The sequence below is a fragment of the Metopolophium dirhodum genome, chromosome 3, assembly GCF_019925205.1.
Source record: "Metopolophium dirhodum isolate CAU chromosome 3, ASM1992520v1, whole genome shotgun sequence".
NCBI lineage: Eukaryota > Metazoa > Arthropoda > Insecta > Hemiptera > Aphididae > Metopolophium > Metopolophium dirhodum.
Genome location: NC_083562.1, coordinates 41342016 through 41358245, shown reverse-complemented (window position 1 = coordinate 41358245; position 16230 = coordinate 41342016). Strand labels below are relative to the sequence as shown.

Sequence of the window (16230 nt, the reverse complement as noted above, 5' to 3'; positions counted from 1 at the left end):
TTTGTTTTATTCTTCGAAGAAATGATCCGTCGATAATATACGCTGTGCAATTAGTTGCTCTAAAAGCACGCCCACCTCTACACATACCGATCTATCCGCGCTAAGGTTATCGATTACTACGTTTACAAACGCGGTCACTGGTACCATCAGGCGCGGATCTAGAACTAAAATTGAGGGGGGGTCATATTTACGAAAAGACAAAAACTTAATACACAGTTAAGACATAATAAAATAAGAACTTTATTGATAATTGTTGTTTTAATTAATTAAATGACAAAGTTTAGTCTCCTTTGTTTTGTTTTTCCAAATCTGGTTATAATGTCATCAACATTTACTGCTATATTCTTGTGAATATTGAGTAAAGCGAGACCAGTGAGGCGTTCCTCTCCCATATTTGAACGAAGCCACGTCTTAAGGCGCCTGAGAGTGGAGAACGATCGCTCCGCTGTAGCTGCACTTACAGGAAGTGTTGCGAGTATTTGCAATAGAACATTTATATTTGGGTATAAATCTGTGTCACACTGTTCTATTACCTGAGGTAAGAATTCCGGTACTTTATTTCCACTTTCTACTTCACGTTTCCATTTTGTAACCCAAAGCTGAAATTCTGACAATACCGTAGATATAAGAGGTCTGTGTAGAAGTTCAGTGTAGTTTTTAACTGCTTCCCGTACGGCTACCAAATCAACTTCTGAGTAAACAGTTTTTGGTAAAAATACACCCAAATTAAACAATGAAAGCACCTCTGGAGAAAGTCGTTCTTCTAAATCTGCTATTATTGAATCCAAGAGAGGAATATATATACTTTTGCGGAAATATTCTTCTGCAGTTTGACCTGGCTGATTATTTTCTCGGTGCTTCTGTCTAGGAACAATTCTTGGTAATCTTATCTCCACATCTAACTGCTCGAAAATCTCTTTTGACTCTGAAAATAATTGCTGGAAAACAACATCACTATTTGTTCTCTTTTGCTTCAGAAGAAAAATAGTGTCTTTCATTGCGTCGGTTGCCCTTTTCAAGTCAATAGACGAAGTCTGAAGAAAACGGCTAAGTGACACAGTTGTTCCTGAAATGTAAAATATTAATACATTAAATAAAAAGCCATACATTTTTTTTTACAAATCTATAAATCATCACATACCTAAGACATCATTCAAACATACTGATGCAATAATGAACTCAGAACTACATAAAACATGTCGGAGACATTGAGCATCACTCGCGGTTTTGCTGTCTTCCCAAGTTGTAATTCGGTGGAGGGCATTACATATTTTGACCAAGTTATCGCCTTGAAATTGTAAGTGTCCATCATGCCTTTCAACCCAACGAGTTTCACATATTCCTTGTAGAGCCATTCCTTCAAGCTCCTCTTCAAAGACTTTGTGCCGTTTTGCTGACGCATTAGCAAAAGCTACTACTTTCCTCATAGTGCTGAAGCATTACGACAAGCCGAAACTTTTGAAGATTTGGCTAATGAATTGTTTAAAATATGGTTGTTGCATGGACAACGCTTAGCGTTAGTGGCTTTTTAGAAAGTTCATGAACTGCACCCTTAGTTTCAGAAGCCATCACAGAGCAGCTATCTGTACCAATACCAACACACCATGCCAAATCAATATCAAATTTAAAACAAAGATCTTCCACTATACGTGACAATTCAACGCCTGTCAAACGACGCTCTGCTCTTGCGTCCTCAAAATGAATCATCTCGTAAGCATCGCAAAAAGTTAAAAAATCCTCCTTGATTACTCCATTATAGAAATATCGAATGGAGAGACTCAGCTGCTCAGTGTGAGAGATATCAGTTGTTTCATCAAATATTAATGAAAATAATTTCGCTTCCTTTACTCTAGCTAAAATAGCTTCTTGAATCAAATCTTTACATGTATCGATCAGTTCGTTTTGCACTGTTTTGCTGATATATGTTGCATTGGAGTTTGCTACTTCTAAATGTTGACGCAGATATGAGTCACCTGACTCGATACGAAACCTTAGGAGAGCTCTAAAATTCCCTTCTTGATTTGCTACCACGCTATTTTGCTCATTTTTGTCAACATTTAGAATTATTTTTCCGTCGTCTCTATGCCCACGCAGGGGAATATTTTGGCGGCCACATAATACAATTGTACTGACAATTGGTCGCAAACGATCTCTATTTTCTTTTACCTGCGCCATTCGCTGCTTACAGACTTGGTTAGCAACATTAAGGTCAGGGTTATGGTAAGTTACAAGAAAACTTTTCCTAGCTTCGACCGACATTTGGTGATATTTATTTCGCTGGTGTGTTAATAGAGACCCCTTTTCTCCAAGTAGGTCATCAAAAGCTTTTAAAGGTTGTTTAACAAGCCGTTTAAGAGGCGTATTTGTTTGAACTCCACCACCTGAGCCTGAAGCAAATAGAGCACAATACTTGCAATACAGCCCCTGGTCTTTGTGTGATAAAACGAGCCAATGGAATTTATTAAGATGTGATCTTTGAGCGTACTTTTTGGTTTGTTTTCCATTCTTGGTGACCACACAAAAAGGAAATTCGTAATTTATAGGTGGCATCCAGTGTTTTTCAAGAAGATTAGCTTTAGAAGAATTGTCAATGCTTTTGCTTCCTATAAAACAACCAATATCTGAAGAGTAATCAAAATTGATATGGGAGTCGTTTTTCTGTTCAAATTTAGATGCAGATAACGTATTCGTACACGGAATGTCAATCGCCAAATTATTTCTATGGTCAGAATTAGGTACCGAAGTAGATATAGATGACTCGTTTTGTCGATTGTCAGACCCAAGTTTTGGCTTCTTACTGAAGAATGTGTCTATTTTTCTTACCGACCCGCTATTTCTTTTAAATGAATCACCCTACATAAAATACAGAAAGACATTTCAAACATTTTATACTAAGATAAAATGAAAATACAAAAAAAAAAATTATAGTTAAATAGGGAATGCAAAATGTTTTTACAGAGGGATATTTATAATTTTAGTTATTTTTGTATACCTATAGATTATAAGTAATTTTCTATTGGTATAGAATAAATAATATATCAGAAATCAAAATCACTACTACTTATTAAATATTTTATCATTTAACAAATATAAAAAATTATATTTATAATATTATTTTTTTTTATTGTTCTACCAATATTAAACTATACCAGTAACAACCTATTTAAGTATTAACAATCAACCATGTTGCCGTTGAATATGATAATTATAAAATAAAAGTCCTTGATATATGACGAGAAACTTAAAATTTATGAATCAAAGAAGTGAATTTGCATTATAAATAAAGATATATTAAAAATGTTATAAAAGTATTGCACACTTTTTAATTTGTTGCTACACATTTCATAATTGCTACTGCATTGCGGGATCACATTTTACGTATAGCTTGTATTTTTTCTATAATTTTAATCAAATATAATTAACTTATAATTAACGACTATAAGATATCGCTATAAACATATTATGAATTAGTTCGTACTTTATTTTAATAATGAAAAATAAATAATTTGGAATTTAAAATTTAAAATTTAAAATTCAATTATATGTTAGTATGTTATAAATTATATAAACTTAATTTTTATACAAAATACATGTTTTTACTACGGATGTGTCCCTCAAGATTTCTAGAAAATAATAGGTCCACTGCATAAAAAGGTTGTAGACTCCTAATATAAACTATTAGCTTATACATTATAATCATTTGAATAATAAAATGCTCGATTGAAACTTCATTCGAATAGGAATTGCATCGATTATTACAATAATTATAATTATATACTCACCATAGTTTTTTTTCGTACTCGACGACTGATGCACGTGTCCCAGACGTTCACAGCAAAATAAAATGATTCAATAAGCAGTCAAACATTTAACGTTGTATATGGTATTTTCAATTTTGTAACAAATTATTAGAACGCAAATTAGTGATTAGCGGTGGCTGCGTCGCCATTCCAAGTACCTATATAATAATATATAGACATACGTGTGTAAACTGTAGGTAAGTGTAAGTGTACCTTATATTATTATACGGGTTGAAAATAATATTTCCGTCGAACGACGAACATATTCTTTCCGCCGATTTCTTATTAATTATCGTCAATCGTCAATCAGTTTATAAACACTATTAATATTCTTAGAAAATATATGTTTATTGGAAATCATGATTTTATGAACAGGTGGTGATTTAGTCTAAATGCAGGCTGTAGCCTGTAGGTACCTATATAATATAATATATAAATAAAATATGTTCTATATATTATATTTTATATATTTTTTTTTTTTTGAAAAAAAAATCTGTGAAACATTAAAAACACAATTTCTGGATATTTTAATTTTTAAATAAAAATAAAGGACTTAATTTTGATTTTTTGGGGTGGGTCATGACCCCCATGACCCCCCCCCCCCCCCCCATAGATCCGCACCTGGGTACCATAGCTTGGTTTAATACACGTGGTGTAAGCGGCATGGTGATTTTACTATTAGCCTCTATTACATGTCGTTTAAAACATCCTATACAAATTATATCCCCACGAACGTACCGGTTGTGCCACCCAGTTAATAATTCGTTTTTCAGCTCTCGGAAAAAATCGATTGCGTGTAGTGTTAATGGGAGCTCTGCCGACAATTTTTTTTATTTTATTTTTATTTTAATTAATATCGAAAGATTACTGGGCCTCACTGAGGAAAACTCGTGTGGAGGCCCATGCGTTATCTTAGATTATAAATAATTCTTATTGTTTTAAGGTACATGTTACATTTTTAAAAAACAAATAAGGAGTTTTTCATAAATAAATCACACAAATAATTCCAGCAACTACTACAAGCGTTAAATTAGTATGTTACATACAATTTTAAGTGTTACACACATATTCATATCGTAGCCAGTGGTTAATTTTTTTTTTTTTAATATGGGTAGCGGTAAATTAACCATATCATTGGGCATCAAGTTAAGTATCTGTGTTCCCAAAAAATAGTAAACTTTTCGGCAACTAGTTTTTGAGGGCCAATCTAAGGAAAATTTACTAGCTGCATACCTGGTGTTGACCCCATGGTTTATAGAATCCAACTGATTATGTTTTTTCAGATATATGGTGATTGTTTTTAGGTATAAGAGTTCTATATTGAGAACATTAAAGTCTTCGAATAGTTAGGTTAGGTTAGCAACCCTGAGTATAGTGTTTTGGCATTTCTGGAGCGGTAGAAGGGCGTTGTTGTAAGCACCACCCCATCCGATTATGCCATACGATACTATTGACTCGAATAGTGTTAACTATATAGTTCTTATGTCTTTGAAAGGCAATATTTCACGTAATTCTTTCATTATGTATATCATTTTTTTTAGTTTATTTGTGACGGATGTAATCTGGTAAAATTTCATATCAGAGCACATTTCTATGCCTAAATACTTACAGTTTTTGACAATACTAACCGAGTTACAATCACAGCTTTCCAATGTATTACAGTTGGATTCGTGGATTTTTATACTGTGTATGGGTGGTAAAGTTTGTTCAGACAGTGAGTGGAGTAAGATGGTTGATTTATTGAGATTTAGAAATAAACTGTTATCGCTCAACCAATTATGGATAGATTTAAGATCGACTTCAATGTTTTCGAATACTTCATTCCAAGAACTACCAATACAGATCAGTACGGTGTCGTCTGCATGACACACTATTTTACTATTTAACTTAAGTAATTTTATATCGTTTAAATGGATGTTGAAGAGAACCGGAGATAGTGTAGTACCTTGAGGTACTCCGCATTTTATAATATTTTCACTAGAAATAGTACTGTTTATTTTTTACCCTCTGTTTTCTGTTTTCTAGATAGGATTTAATGAGAGACAAGGCCGATCCAGTTATGCATATATTCTGTGTTTTACTTAGAAGTTTATCGTGATCCACTGTATCGAAGGCTTTAGCCAGATCTAAATAAATTGTAGCACATTTTTTTTCTTCATCGAGTGCGGTATAGATAAGTTTTGTGACATTAGCTATTGCTTGGTCCGTGCTTCTATGAGGTCTGAAACCGAATTGATATTCAAAAAGAAGATTATTTGATTCTAAAAAGAATATAAGTTTTTTTTTTATGATTTTTTCAAATGTTTTAGCTATGTTTGAGATAACCGATATCGGACGAAAGTTTTCGAGAGCTGAGATAGGACCTTTTTTATGTATGGGGGTTATTATAGCTACTTTAAAGGCATCTGGTACTTTATTTTGTGATATGCATAGATTAAAAATATGACTTAATGGTTTACAAAATGTTAAATTATGTTTTTTTAGTAAATCGGAGGATATCTTATCAAGACCAGGTGAAGATCCGCTTTTTAATTTAGAGATAGCTTCAAAAATTTCAGTATGAGTGATTGGGTCGAATTTATTAAAGCAAACTTTGTTTTGCGAATTATTGTCGAAGTTTGTAGTATAATTGTGGGTATTTTTACGGTTTTTTAGTGACGTAATTAAATCGGTAGCTACATTTGTAAAATACTTATTAAATTGTTCAGATAAAACATATTCGGGGTTTTCATCAGTATAATCATTTTTGTTTTTAGAGTTATTTAATAATTCTTTAAGGTTAGGTACTTGATTTCTTATTTTTTGATAAGATATTGTTAATAGTCTGCCATTTAAGTTTTGTGTTATTTCCAGATTTTAGTAATTATGCTTTGTAGTAAAGGATCTTTGCATTTTTTATTATTTTTGTAATTTTGAGTTAATAATCACGGTAGTTTCCCATGGTTTCAATTTTTTGGTTTTTGAAGAGATGGATATTTCAGCCAAGGCTTGGTTTTTTAGGTTATTTAAAGTGCTAGTGAAATATTGAGTGGCATTATTTAGATCAGTGAATTCAAGTATTTCTGACCAATTATGGTTTTCAATTGAGTTTGATAGTTTTTGATTATCAGTTTTTAATATTTTAAGTGGATTTGGCATATTATTTCTTTTATCTAATATATTGCCTAAACTAAGTATTGTCGGGTAGTGGTCCGTAATGTTAGAGAGTACAATTATTGGTACTATGTAAGCATGGGACTTTGTTTTAATAAAAATATGATCTATACAGGTATTTAAAATTGGTCTAGTGATAGTATTAATAAGCGATGCAAACCCGAACTGTGCCATTGCCAGTAGGTACTCTTCTCGTATTTTAGAATGCTTGATCAAATCAACATTTAAGTCACCTAATAACATTTTGTAACTAGCTGTTTTTAAAGTGGAATTTAAAAGTATTATATCATTAAGCTCGAGTAAAGTTACGTCTGTATCACTATTGGGTGATCTATAAATCGCGTAAATCAAGAAGTCAATTTTTGACATCTTAAAAGAAATCTCTAGGGCTGTTAATGCTTGTGTATTGGTTTCGGTAACAATGATATCACTTAATGTGTCCTTTAAGTAGACTACAACACCATCATTTTGATTTTTATTGTTTGTGGTGGAGTATGTTGTATAGCCGTTTATTGCGAAGTTATTAATTGATATGTTATCTAAACCTAGCCATGATTCAGTTAAAGCGATCACTTCAAATTTGGTTTCAATGTTATCAAGAATAATGCATAGTTCATCAAAGTGTTTTTTAATACTTTATATATTTGTTGTCCATATATTGAGTGAGTTTTGTTTGTATACTAAGGTATCTAGATTATCAAAAGAGCAATTAACCGAGTTCATGATATTCACGTCTTCGTGTACAAATGCATAATTAGTGTTATCATTCATTATAATAAGGTGTAGGGTATAATATACAATTTGTTATTTATAACGTAAAACTGATCGTAGAGCCAATTAGTGTTATGGAAACGCAGATAGCGATACCGTTCGAATAATGATTTGAGAGAAAGTAATATAAGCTGGCTAAATGTACTTTGTAATTCTGGGATCGATATGAATATGGTGTTAACAGATAATCCATTAAGGCTGATATTAAAGAATAATAATTGATAAATTGTCTAACAATAACATAGTGATTATAAAAGGTTTGATACACGGTAATAATGATAGGTAATTGAGTGAGATAAGAGCAAATTATATGATATGTTATGAGTATCATAAGAGTTACAATTTGAGTAGAAAGATATATATAGTAAAATAGTAATAAATATGTAAGATTAGTATTTACGAATTTTTGTTTTAGGAGTTTAAATCTTCATATTGTCCTTTGATGTTTTGAATTGTGTCCTCGCTGTCGACACGTATTATCTTATCTGTTTCGTTTTTGCGTAAGAAGATTATTGCGTTTTTTGTCCATACAAATTGAAAGTTTAGCTGTTTTTTTAGGTCTCTGGCTTCTTTGAATAATTTATTTCCTTTGGTTGTTACGTTTTCTCTAATATATATGGGTATATCCGGTTGGATGTCAATAAATTTACTAGAGAAATTCCTAAATATTTGTCGAGCTTTGAGAAAATCAACTTTAACTTGGTGGTTACTAAAGCTGACTAGGATTCTTCTAAGGTGCGTATTATTATGGTTAAAACCAACTCTATGACAATCATTAATCATAGAGTCATTTATGTTTACGTTTAGCTGTTTACCAATATTTTTAATAAGTATTGTGCAGTTTTCATTTTTATTTTCGGGGACACCATCAATGATAATGTCGTTGGCGATTTGGCGACGTTCTGTGGATTCAATCTGTTTTTCCAATTTAGATATGTGTGTCTTCAGTGCTTGGTTTTCTGTGATAATTTTATCAATAGCGTTGAATTTATTATTCAGAATTTCAAAATTGTTGGCTGTATCGTCCTTGTGATTTTGAAAGCAATCCCTGAGTTGTAAAATAATTTCTTTGATCTCAAGTAGTTCGTTACTTTCTAAGTTGGTTGGATTTTCGAGTCTAAGAGAGGCTCTTTTGGCGCTAGCGCATTTTCTGCACCGCCATATGTTATTGGCTTCTTTTAAGTAGTCAATATCCTCTTTAGTGAGTTGTTGGCATTTTGCGTGCCATGTTAAGTCACAATCAATGCATTTTATGGAGGATGCTTTAGTAATATTAACGGAACATTTATTGCATACGGGCATCTTAAATAGACGGAGAAAGAATAAAATAAATATAAAGTACGTAAAAACGAATGATATACACTGGAATATAGCCATATAGGTAATAAATATAGAAATAGCGATAAGCGACCGACGAAAAATGCAATTCGACCGTACAGGCCAACGTACAGCAGATAACTGACAATGGTATGTTTTCGTTCATGTTTTGTTTTTGTTTAAATCTTTTATATATTTTATATTTTTACGTGTATTTTATATTTCGTTTCTTCCTTCTTATACTCTGAAATAGTTAAAATTGTATTTATTAATTATTACGATCGTTACGTTAATATTACTACATATCCTAATTGGTGTTAATACTACTTATGAAATATTATTTTTACGTGTTATTATTTATTTATTTTTATTATTTTTATTTATTTATTTATTTATTTTTATTTTGTATATTTTTAACAAGGATTTATTTATAAAAATAAATCAGTGGTAAAAATACGTCTATTAATCAATTGATTTAATATTGCACCTATAGTTAAACAAAATTAAAATTAAACGTCTATTTGGACGTGTAATGTTACAAAATGGATGGAGATATGTGGTCAAAGGAATCATCACTAAGTTTAATTCTTCTTCTAATAGTGGTATAGGAATTCTATTGTTTGCTTCTAGTACGTGATGTTCAAAACAGCTTACGTATATTATGTTTCTTCGTACTAATTGAATATGTGCACTAGTTAATAACACTTCTTTTAATTCTTTGATAAAATCGATCGCATGTAAAGTTAATGAATATTCTAAAGATATTGGTGCATTTCCGCCCATGTTTATAATTTATATTTTATTGGTTAACGTATATTTTATTTTGACGTTCTCTTGTTTATTTTCTGAAACATAATTTATATTATTTTGTTTGCATCATTATTATTTATATATATTTATTATTAATATTAATTACCTTTTTTTTCGTGGTATCGAGAACCGGAGGAGGAACCGCGTTAGCATTACTTCTCCTCAACATTCTTCTCCTCACAATAATATTAATTACCTAGCTTATTATTTATTTATTATTATTATTTTTTTTTTTTTTTTACTCTAATTTAACTAGTAATTATTCCTTATTTATTCTATTTTTTATTATTATTATTATTATTTTTTTTTTACTACTATTTATCTTGGTGACGGTGGTGGAGTGAATGGTGTCTCTGCAAACCCTCTTATATAGTCACTTCTGTTTGATGGTCTATATTTAACTATCCTTCTGGGTATATCTATTACTTGCTCACTTTTGCTTGCTATTACTTGCATAATATATTTGCATTTAATTAATATATATATATTACTATTATGAGTAGGAGAGATAGTGCTGCTAATATTATTGTTACATATTAGGTTACTGTGTATAAACTGGTGTTTTTGGCTCTATTCTCTTAAAACTTCTTGATCAATCATTTGTTGTACTTCATCCAAAGACTTGGATACACAGTGTAGAATGTAGATCCATCAACTGCATATTTGGATTGTCTCCCCATTCTTTATTTACCTTGAATCTATGTATGTGTTCAGGTACCTTTTCTAAAATGTTATTTATGTTAGTTGTAGGTATGAAGTCCTTATAATTTGTGTTAGTAATCTCCTCTGTGGCGGTTAGTACTGCATCTTGTGTAAATAATTGACAATTATTGTTCACGATAGTTATTTCTCCAATTTCATTTGTATCTAGCGTAAATGGCTCGACTAAATCTGTACAACTTATGGTTAGTGCTTCACTTCCCACATGAATCCAGGTGTTTTTGTTTCGTAATTTATGGTATATATTTTTTTGTAAATTAAACTTTTCGATTGCACAGTTCTGATGATTAGAAGTGATATTTCATTATTAAAATAATGAAACAAATATCGGATGTAACTTATGTAGTAGAAATAATTAAAAACGGACAGTTAGTAAACAAATATAAACATGTTAGTCAGTTAAAAAAAAATATAAATAACGTTGAATACTGCATTAGAATTGTAATTACAGTATAAAATGTAAATAATAAATATAACGTATAAAAAAATATGCAAAAAATAAAAAAATAAAATTATTATCAAATACGTTTGCCTAGTGAAAACAGACAAAATGTTTTTATTACAACACATAAAAATGTGAATTTGAATTTTATTTTGTATATATATATTAGGAATACCACGTATATACATTTTTCAAATGAGACAAGTAAAATTAATAATGTAAACACAGTAACACACGCAAATGTTGAATTACAATATTTGAAATGGTCTACGAAGTACTAATAAAATATTAGACACTAACAACATTTTACGTAGATTTGATTTTCATTATACGATCGTCAAAAACTGATTAATCGAGAAACAGTTGATATAGGGCGCTCGCCACTCAAAAATACAATTAATATATTATCATGCGTGTTATCGCATTAGTAAGCCCGAGCAAAGCACAACTTATTTTAATAACTAAACATAAAGACATAATATATCATATACATATTATGTGTATAAATAATGCAGACATGCAGTGTATGTATAAATATATAATGTAAATATCAGTTATCACGTATTCACACCAAAACAGTGGTAAACCTTCAAAATCAGGAGAAATTTCAATCAATTTAAAAAAACTAACCTTAATAATAAGTTTCTTGTAGACATTTTTTTTTTTGATAAAGGTTGACAAACTTATGAGTAATCTTATATAGAAAAATTTTTATGAATTCTCAACTCAAAATAATTTGCTAATTTTCGTGATTTTTCAGTATTTTGTCAAAATTTGAACTTTAAATGCTTATAAATAAAAACGGTGACTAAGGATTTTTAATTTTTTTCATCTGCCTTTGAAACAATAACCTAGGAGCCTTCTATTAAATTTTCAAGCTTTTTTACTCAACAGATAAAATTGTATTGATATTTATAGAAAAAAAAATTAGTTATTTATTTGCCATTTTATAATTTGGACTAATAGTTTTTAAAAGAAAATGTATTTTTCGGAATGAATATGATTGGAGAATTAATTATTGGGGAGAAAAAAAATTGGAAGAATATTGGATACGTCATATTATTATATATACATACAACATCACACATTACTATAAAAATATTAACCAGTTTTCCTATTATATAATTTAATACAGGGGGGACGGAATGGCCGAGCGGACTAAGGCGTCGGTTGCGACGCACACCGGCGCTGGTTCAATACCTCGGTCGCGGGTGGCATTTTTCTTCGGACAAGGCACGGTGTCCGGAGAACAAGTTATTATTTTCTGTATTCATTTTGATTATATAAATTATCATTGTTATTTATCATAAAACACTTAAATATTAGGTATAATTATGTATCTACATTTCATAAATTATAATACTTATTATTCACTGCACCCATAAGTCAACCTACATTTTATTTTATTAACAGGCGCAAGTCGTCGGACTAACCGCCCACCCAGTAGAAGTTAGTCGGCGCAACTACAATTATAACTTATAAGCTATAACTATGCTTTCTGCATTTTATTTCTTTCTAGAACATGGCAAGAACTAGCTTAGAAAGGGTGAAGGCATATCGGAGGCGTCAACACCATAGGCGCAATTTCAACTTTTGACTTGAAGGGGCTGAATATATTTTAGGAAAGCAAACCATTGCAATATAGCGTTTTAAAATTGTATGTCCTATGTTTTTTTTTTTTTTTTTTTGGGGGGGGGGGTACAGCTATGTTTGGCTGTACTCAACACACAAAAAATAAGACTAGCCTAGCCTAGCTTAGATGTTGGCACATCAACATTGAGCGTTAGATACAAAATCTGACACACATCATTTTTTTTTAATTTCTTATTAATTAAAATAAATTTCTTTTATTATTATGGCACAATAAACATATTAAAAATTAAAATTAAACTACTGGAATAATTGCAAAAAAGCAATAAAAAATTGAATTATTTAGAACAGAATAACATGCAACTAATTCACGTATAAAAATTAGATTTCTTTATCTCATATAGAAAATAATAAGCATATGGTATGAGAAAACAATTAGATCCCAAATGTCAATATTGAATATTGCAATAGTAATTCATTCAAAAATATATTTTAAAATATAAATTCTGTGCTCACTTACCATTATTATTATACCACCAACCAGTATAAATATGCAAAACCATACGAATCCGTGCTCTAATCTTAATAAAATAGTTCATAAAATGTAAATGAATGAAGTTATTAATAAACACCGAACAACTTAGTTAGTGTTTAGTTATCATGCGAGACACACTCAACATTATTCATAAACATTTATATTCTTAATACTGTACACAATCATGTAAACAAGCACTTTTCTTTTACTAATAATCTAGAACGCCGTGTTTTAAGCATACAATGAGAAGCATGTAATGATTTATTTTTATACTTCTAAGATCACTCCATGATTTATTATAATATAATAATATTATGTTTTACTTTATTTAATTTCATTAATTTTATTTATACATAAACTATTTTATCCATATTGTATATTATAACAATTATGTCTGCATTTTTAAACTGTGTCATATAGGCAACCCGACAGACGACTTTAAATAAAGTTGTTTTTCTCTAAAAAATTTAAATTCACATATAAATATCATAAGGTTTAGTTTTAAGTCCATAGACATGAAAAACAAAATGTTTTAATTGTTTTGTATGGTAGCTACAGTTTTTTCTTATATTATATTTTTATTTATTTTTTCTTAGTAAGAATTTCTTATTTAGTAAGTACAAATAACTGATGCAAGTATAACAATAAATTACAACACATTAGTCATACATTTCTAAATTTTAAAATACAATAATTGAACTATAAATACTACAATTATGAAAAGTACCTACGATAATATAACTTATAAAGATTTTAAATACATCTCATTTTTATTATAAAATTTAAAAATAAAGTTTTCTTAAATAAGTCATTGACAAAATAATTCCAGAGTGCATAGGTATAGTTTTTTTTTTGGTTAAATAAAGTAACAATATAATAGTTTATTCAGAATAAGAGCACACCAGGCGGCTACGGTCAAAACTGGTTTTGGTGTGCTTTTATTCTGAATAGACTATAATTACTTTATGATTGGTGGTGGGGGGAAACATAGAAAAAATATGTACAAAAATAAAAGGAAATAGGTACCTATCGGCTATCAGAATATACCTAATTTAAAAGTCTATACAATTATGTCCATTGTTGATAATTGAGGAATTTTAATAACAGCCACTGAAGCTTTTTGGTAATCGCCTACTCTTTTTTCAAAGAAGTTTGCTTTTCCTTGTTGTAAATCGGAACGGGTTTGACGACCTGTAAACCTATAATTTACACATTTAATTAAATTTGATAATTAATATTACTTTGATTAATAAGTACGAACTGTAGTCTGTAGGACACCCCGATTCTTTTAACAGTCTATCAGCAACATATTCAATAAATATATATTTTCACAGCTCAAGCCAACCATCCTAACAGGTAAAGCCTTTGTCAACAAATCTTGTTCAATTTATAGTCACAACTTCACAAAAGATATGTATCATATGTGTGAATGTGTGATAACAGCCGGAGGTGGCTTTTGATTCAATTGTTTAGAATAAAATACAGGCAAAATATGTGTGTAAAGTGTAAACTCTTAAAACATTATAATAATAAAATATAGGATACAATGATCTTACTATCTTAGTAAATAATTAGAAAGTAAATATTTAAATTTTTGAGCAGAGTATATTCTAATAAAGATTTAATTTTATAATTAATTAGGAAATCAAGTAATATGCTTGAAAACAAAACAGATTTAATAAAAGAATATTATATACTATACAGTATAAGCAATTAGCTAAATATAATAGCATAAATATACAATTGAAAACTAATCGAAAAAATTAAAATTTCTTATCCCCATAATTAGCTCAAAAATAGTAAAATTGTATGGTTTATAGAAAATATTAATAGGAACATTCTGTGAACAAATCATGTATCTATACTTATTTTTTTTAGAACTACGAGCAACATGCAAATGTGAATACCTACAGTTGATCCAATTTTGTACTGTTAGCTTTAATATTAGAGTGATATGACATAATATTATAATCAAACTTAAAAGTAAAAAGTTGTTTAAGGAACCTTATAGAGAAGCACTAAGCATTTATTTGTATTTTACTTTTAAAGCAAGCTATGGATATTTTAAGATCGTAACATGTATAATTATTTATTTATTAATTTACTTTGAATAAACGTGCTGAGCTCTTTCAATATAGAAATATATGTCCACGCACACAATTAGATATTATACTATGTGTCCCGTGAACAGGTGGGTATGTAAGTTAATGGCACAGTAAAATGGCTTTAAAATAAAAACCTATCAAAGTATCAATAACATTCTCACCTTTAAGTTTCATAACTCCAAAATTGTATGGCTTCATCTGAGCCAGCGGAATTATCTGCAAGAAAGTCAACGTCTGAACATACATCATATATTTCAGTTAAGAAAACCATAATAAGTATAACCTACTGTATGAACTAAAAATGATAAACCACTAAGTAACTTTTGATTTTGGCAATCATTTAAAAATGGTGTTTTCTGTTCTCATATTTTTAATTATCTCTACAGTGACACTATTAATAATAATTTCGGTCTTCCCGAATATGGCTGTTTTGGATTGAATTTGTAGTATTGTACTGAGTATGTTTATAACTTGTATTACTCCTAACAAGTAACAAATATCTCAAAACAATTATTAAAATTATGAATTTACATTTTGTTCTTAAGATTAAAATATAATAATAATACATAAATAATCATAATGCAAGATAAGAAAAAAACAATTCTTAAAAGTAAATTATATTATTTAAACTATAAATATTTGAAATTACGACATAGAATATGGGAGTGCTTAAAGTTAAAGGAGCACAGCACAAGTTTTTTTTTAATTTGGAAGAATCTTCAATTCTAAGAATAATGTTTATACGTTTCTACTCGCATTATTCAATAAGTTATGAGTAATAACTAATGAACCATAATAGTCAAGCATTTGAGCTCACTGTTCAGTTGTATTTCATAAATCTATAAACTATAATTCTATATAGCAGTGTTATTAAGTTATTACTTATTACACAAGACTTATACCAAAAAAACTCACACAGGTAGAAGGCAGGTACCCTTTATTGTAATTAGGCCACTGGACTGAATAAACAATAACATAAACAAATAA

General features: G+C 29.7%; 2 protein-coding genes across 2 annotated transcripts; both read right to left on the bottom strand.

The window, feature by feature from the left end:
• Positions 1 to 266: 266 nt before the first annotated feature.
• LOC132940700 (zinc finger MYM-type protein 1-like) lies at positions 267 to 1427 on the bottom strand. Its single transcript, XM_061008403.1, has 2 exons — positions 1142 to 1427; positions 267 to 1066 (listed from the first exon to the last, which is right to left on the bottom strand). The coding sequence occupies exons 1-2, from the start codon at positions 1425 to 1427 to the stop codon at positions 267 to 269; spliced, it is 1086 nt and encodes a 361-aa protein (XP_060864386.1).
• A 6708-nt stretch (positions 1428 to 8135) lies between these two features.
• On the bottom strand, positions 8136 to 9351 carry LOC132940699 (uncharacterized). The gene has a single exon (XM_061008402.1). The coding sequence runs from the start codon at positions 9099 to 9101 to the stop codon at positions 8136 to 8138; it is 966 nt and encodes a 321-aa protein (XP_060864385.1). The 5' UTR covers positions 9102 to 9351.
• Between the last annotated feature and the right edge of the window lie 6879 nt (positions 9352 to 16230).

Coding starts and splice junctions, on each gene's coding strand:
- LOC132940700 (XM_061008403.1), bottom strand. CDS start 1,427: ATGAGGAAAGTAGTAGCTTTTGCTAATGCGTCAGCAAAACGGCACAAA. Junction 1,067..1,141: donor ATGTTTGAATGATGTCTTAG/GTATGTGATGAT, acceptor TTTACATTTCAG/GAACAACTGTGTCACTTAGC.
- LOC132940699 (XM_061008402.1), bottom strand. CDS start 9,101: ATGGCTATATTCCAGTGTATATCATTCGTTTTTACGTACTTTATATTT.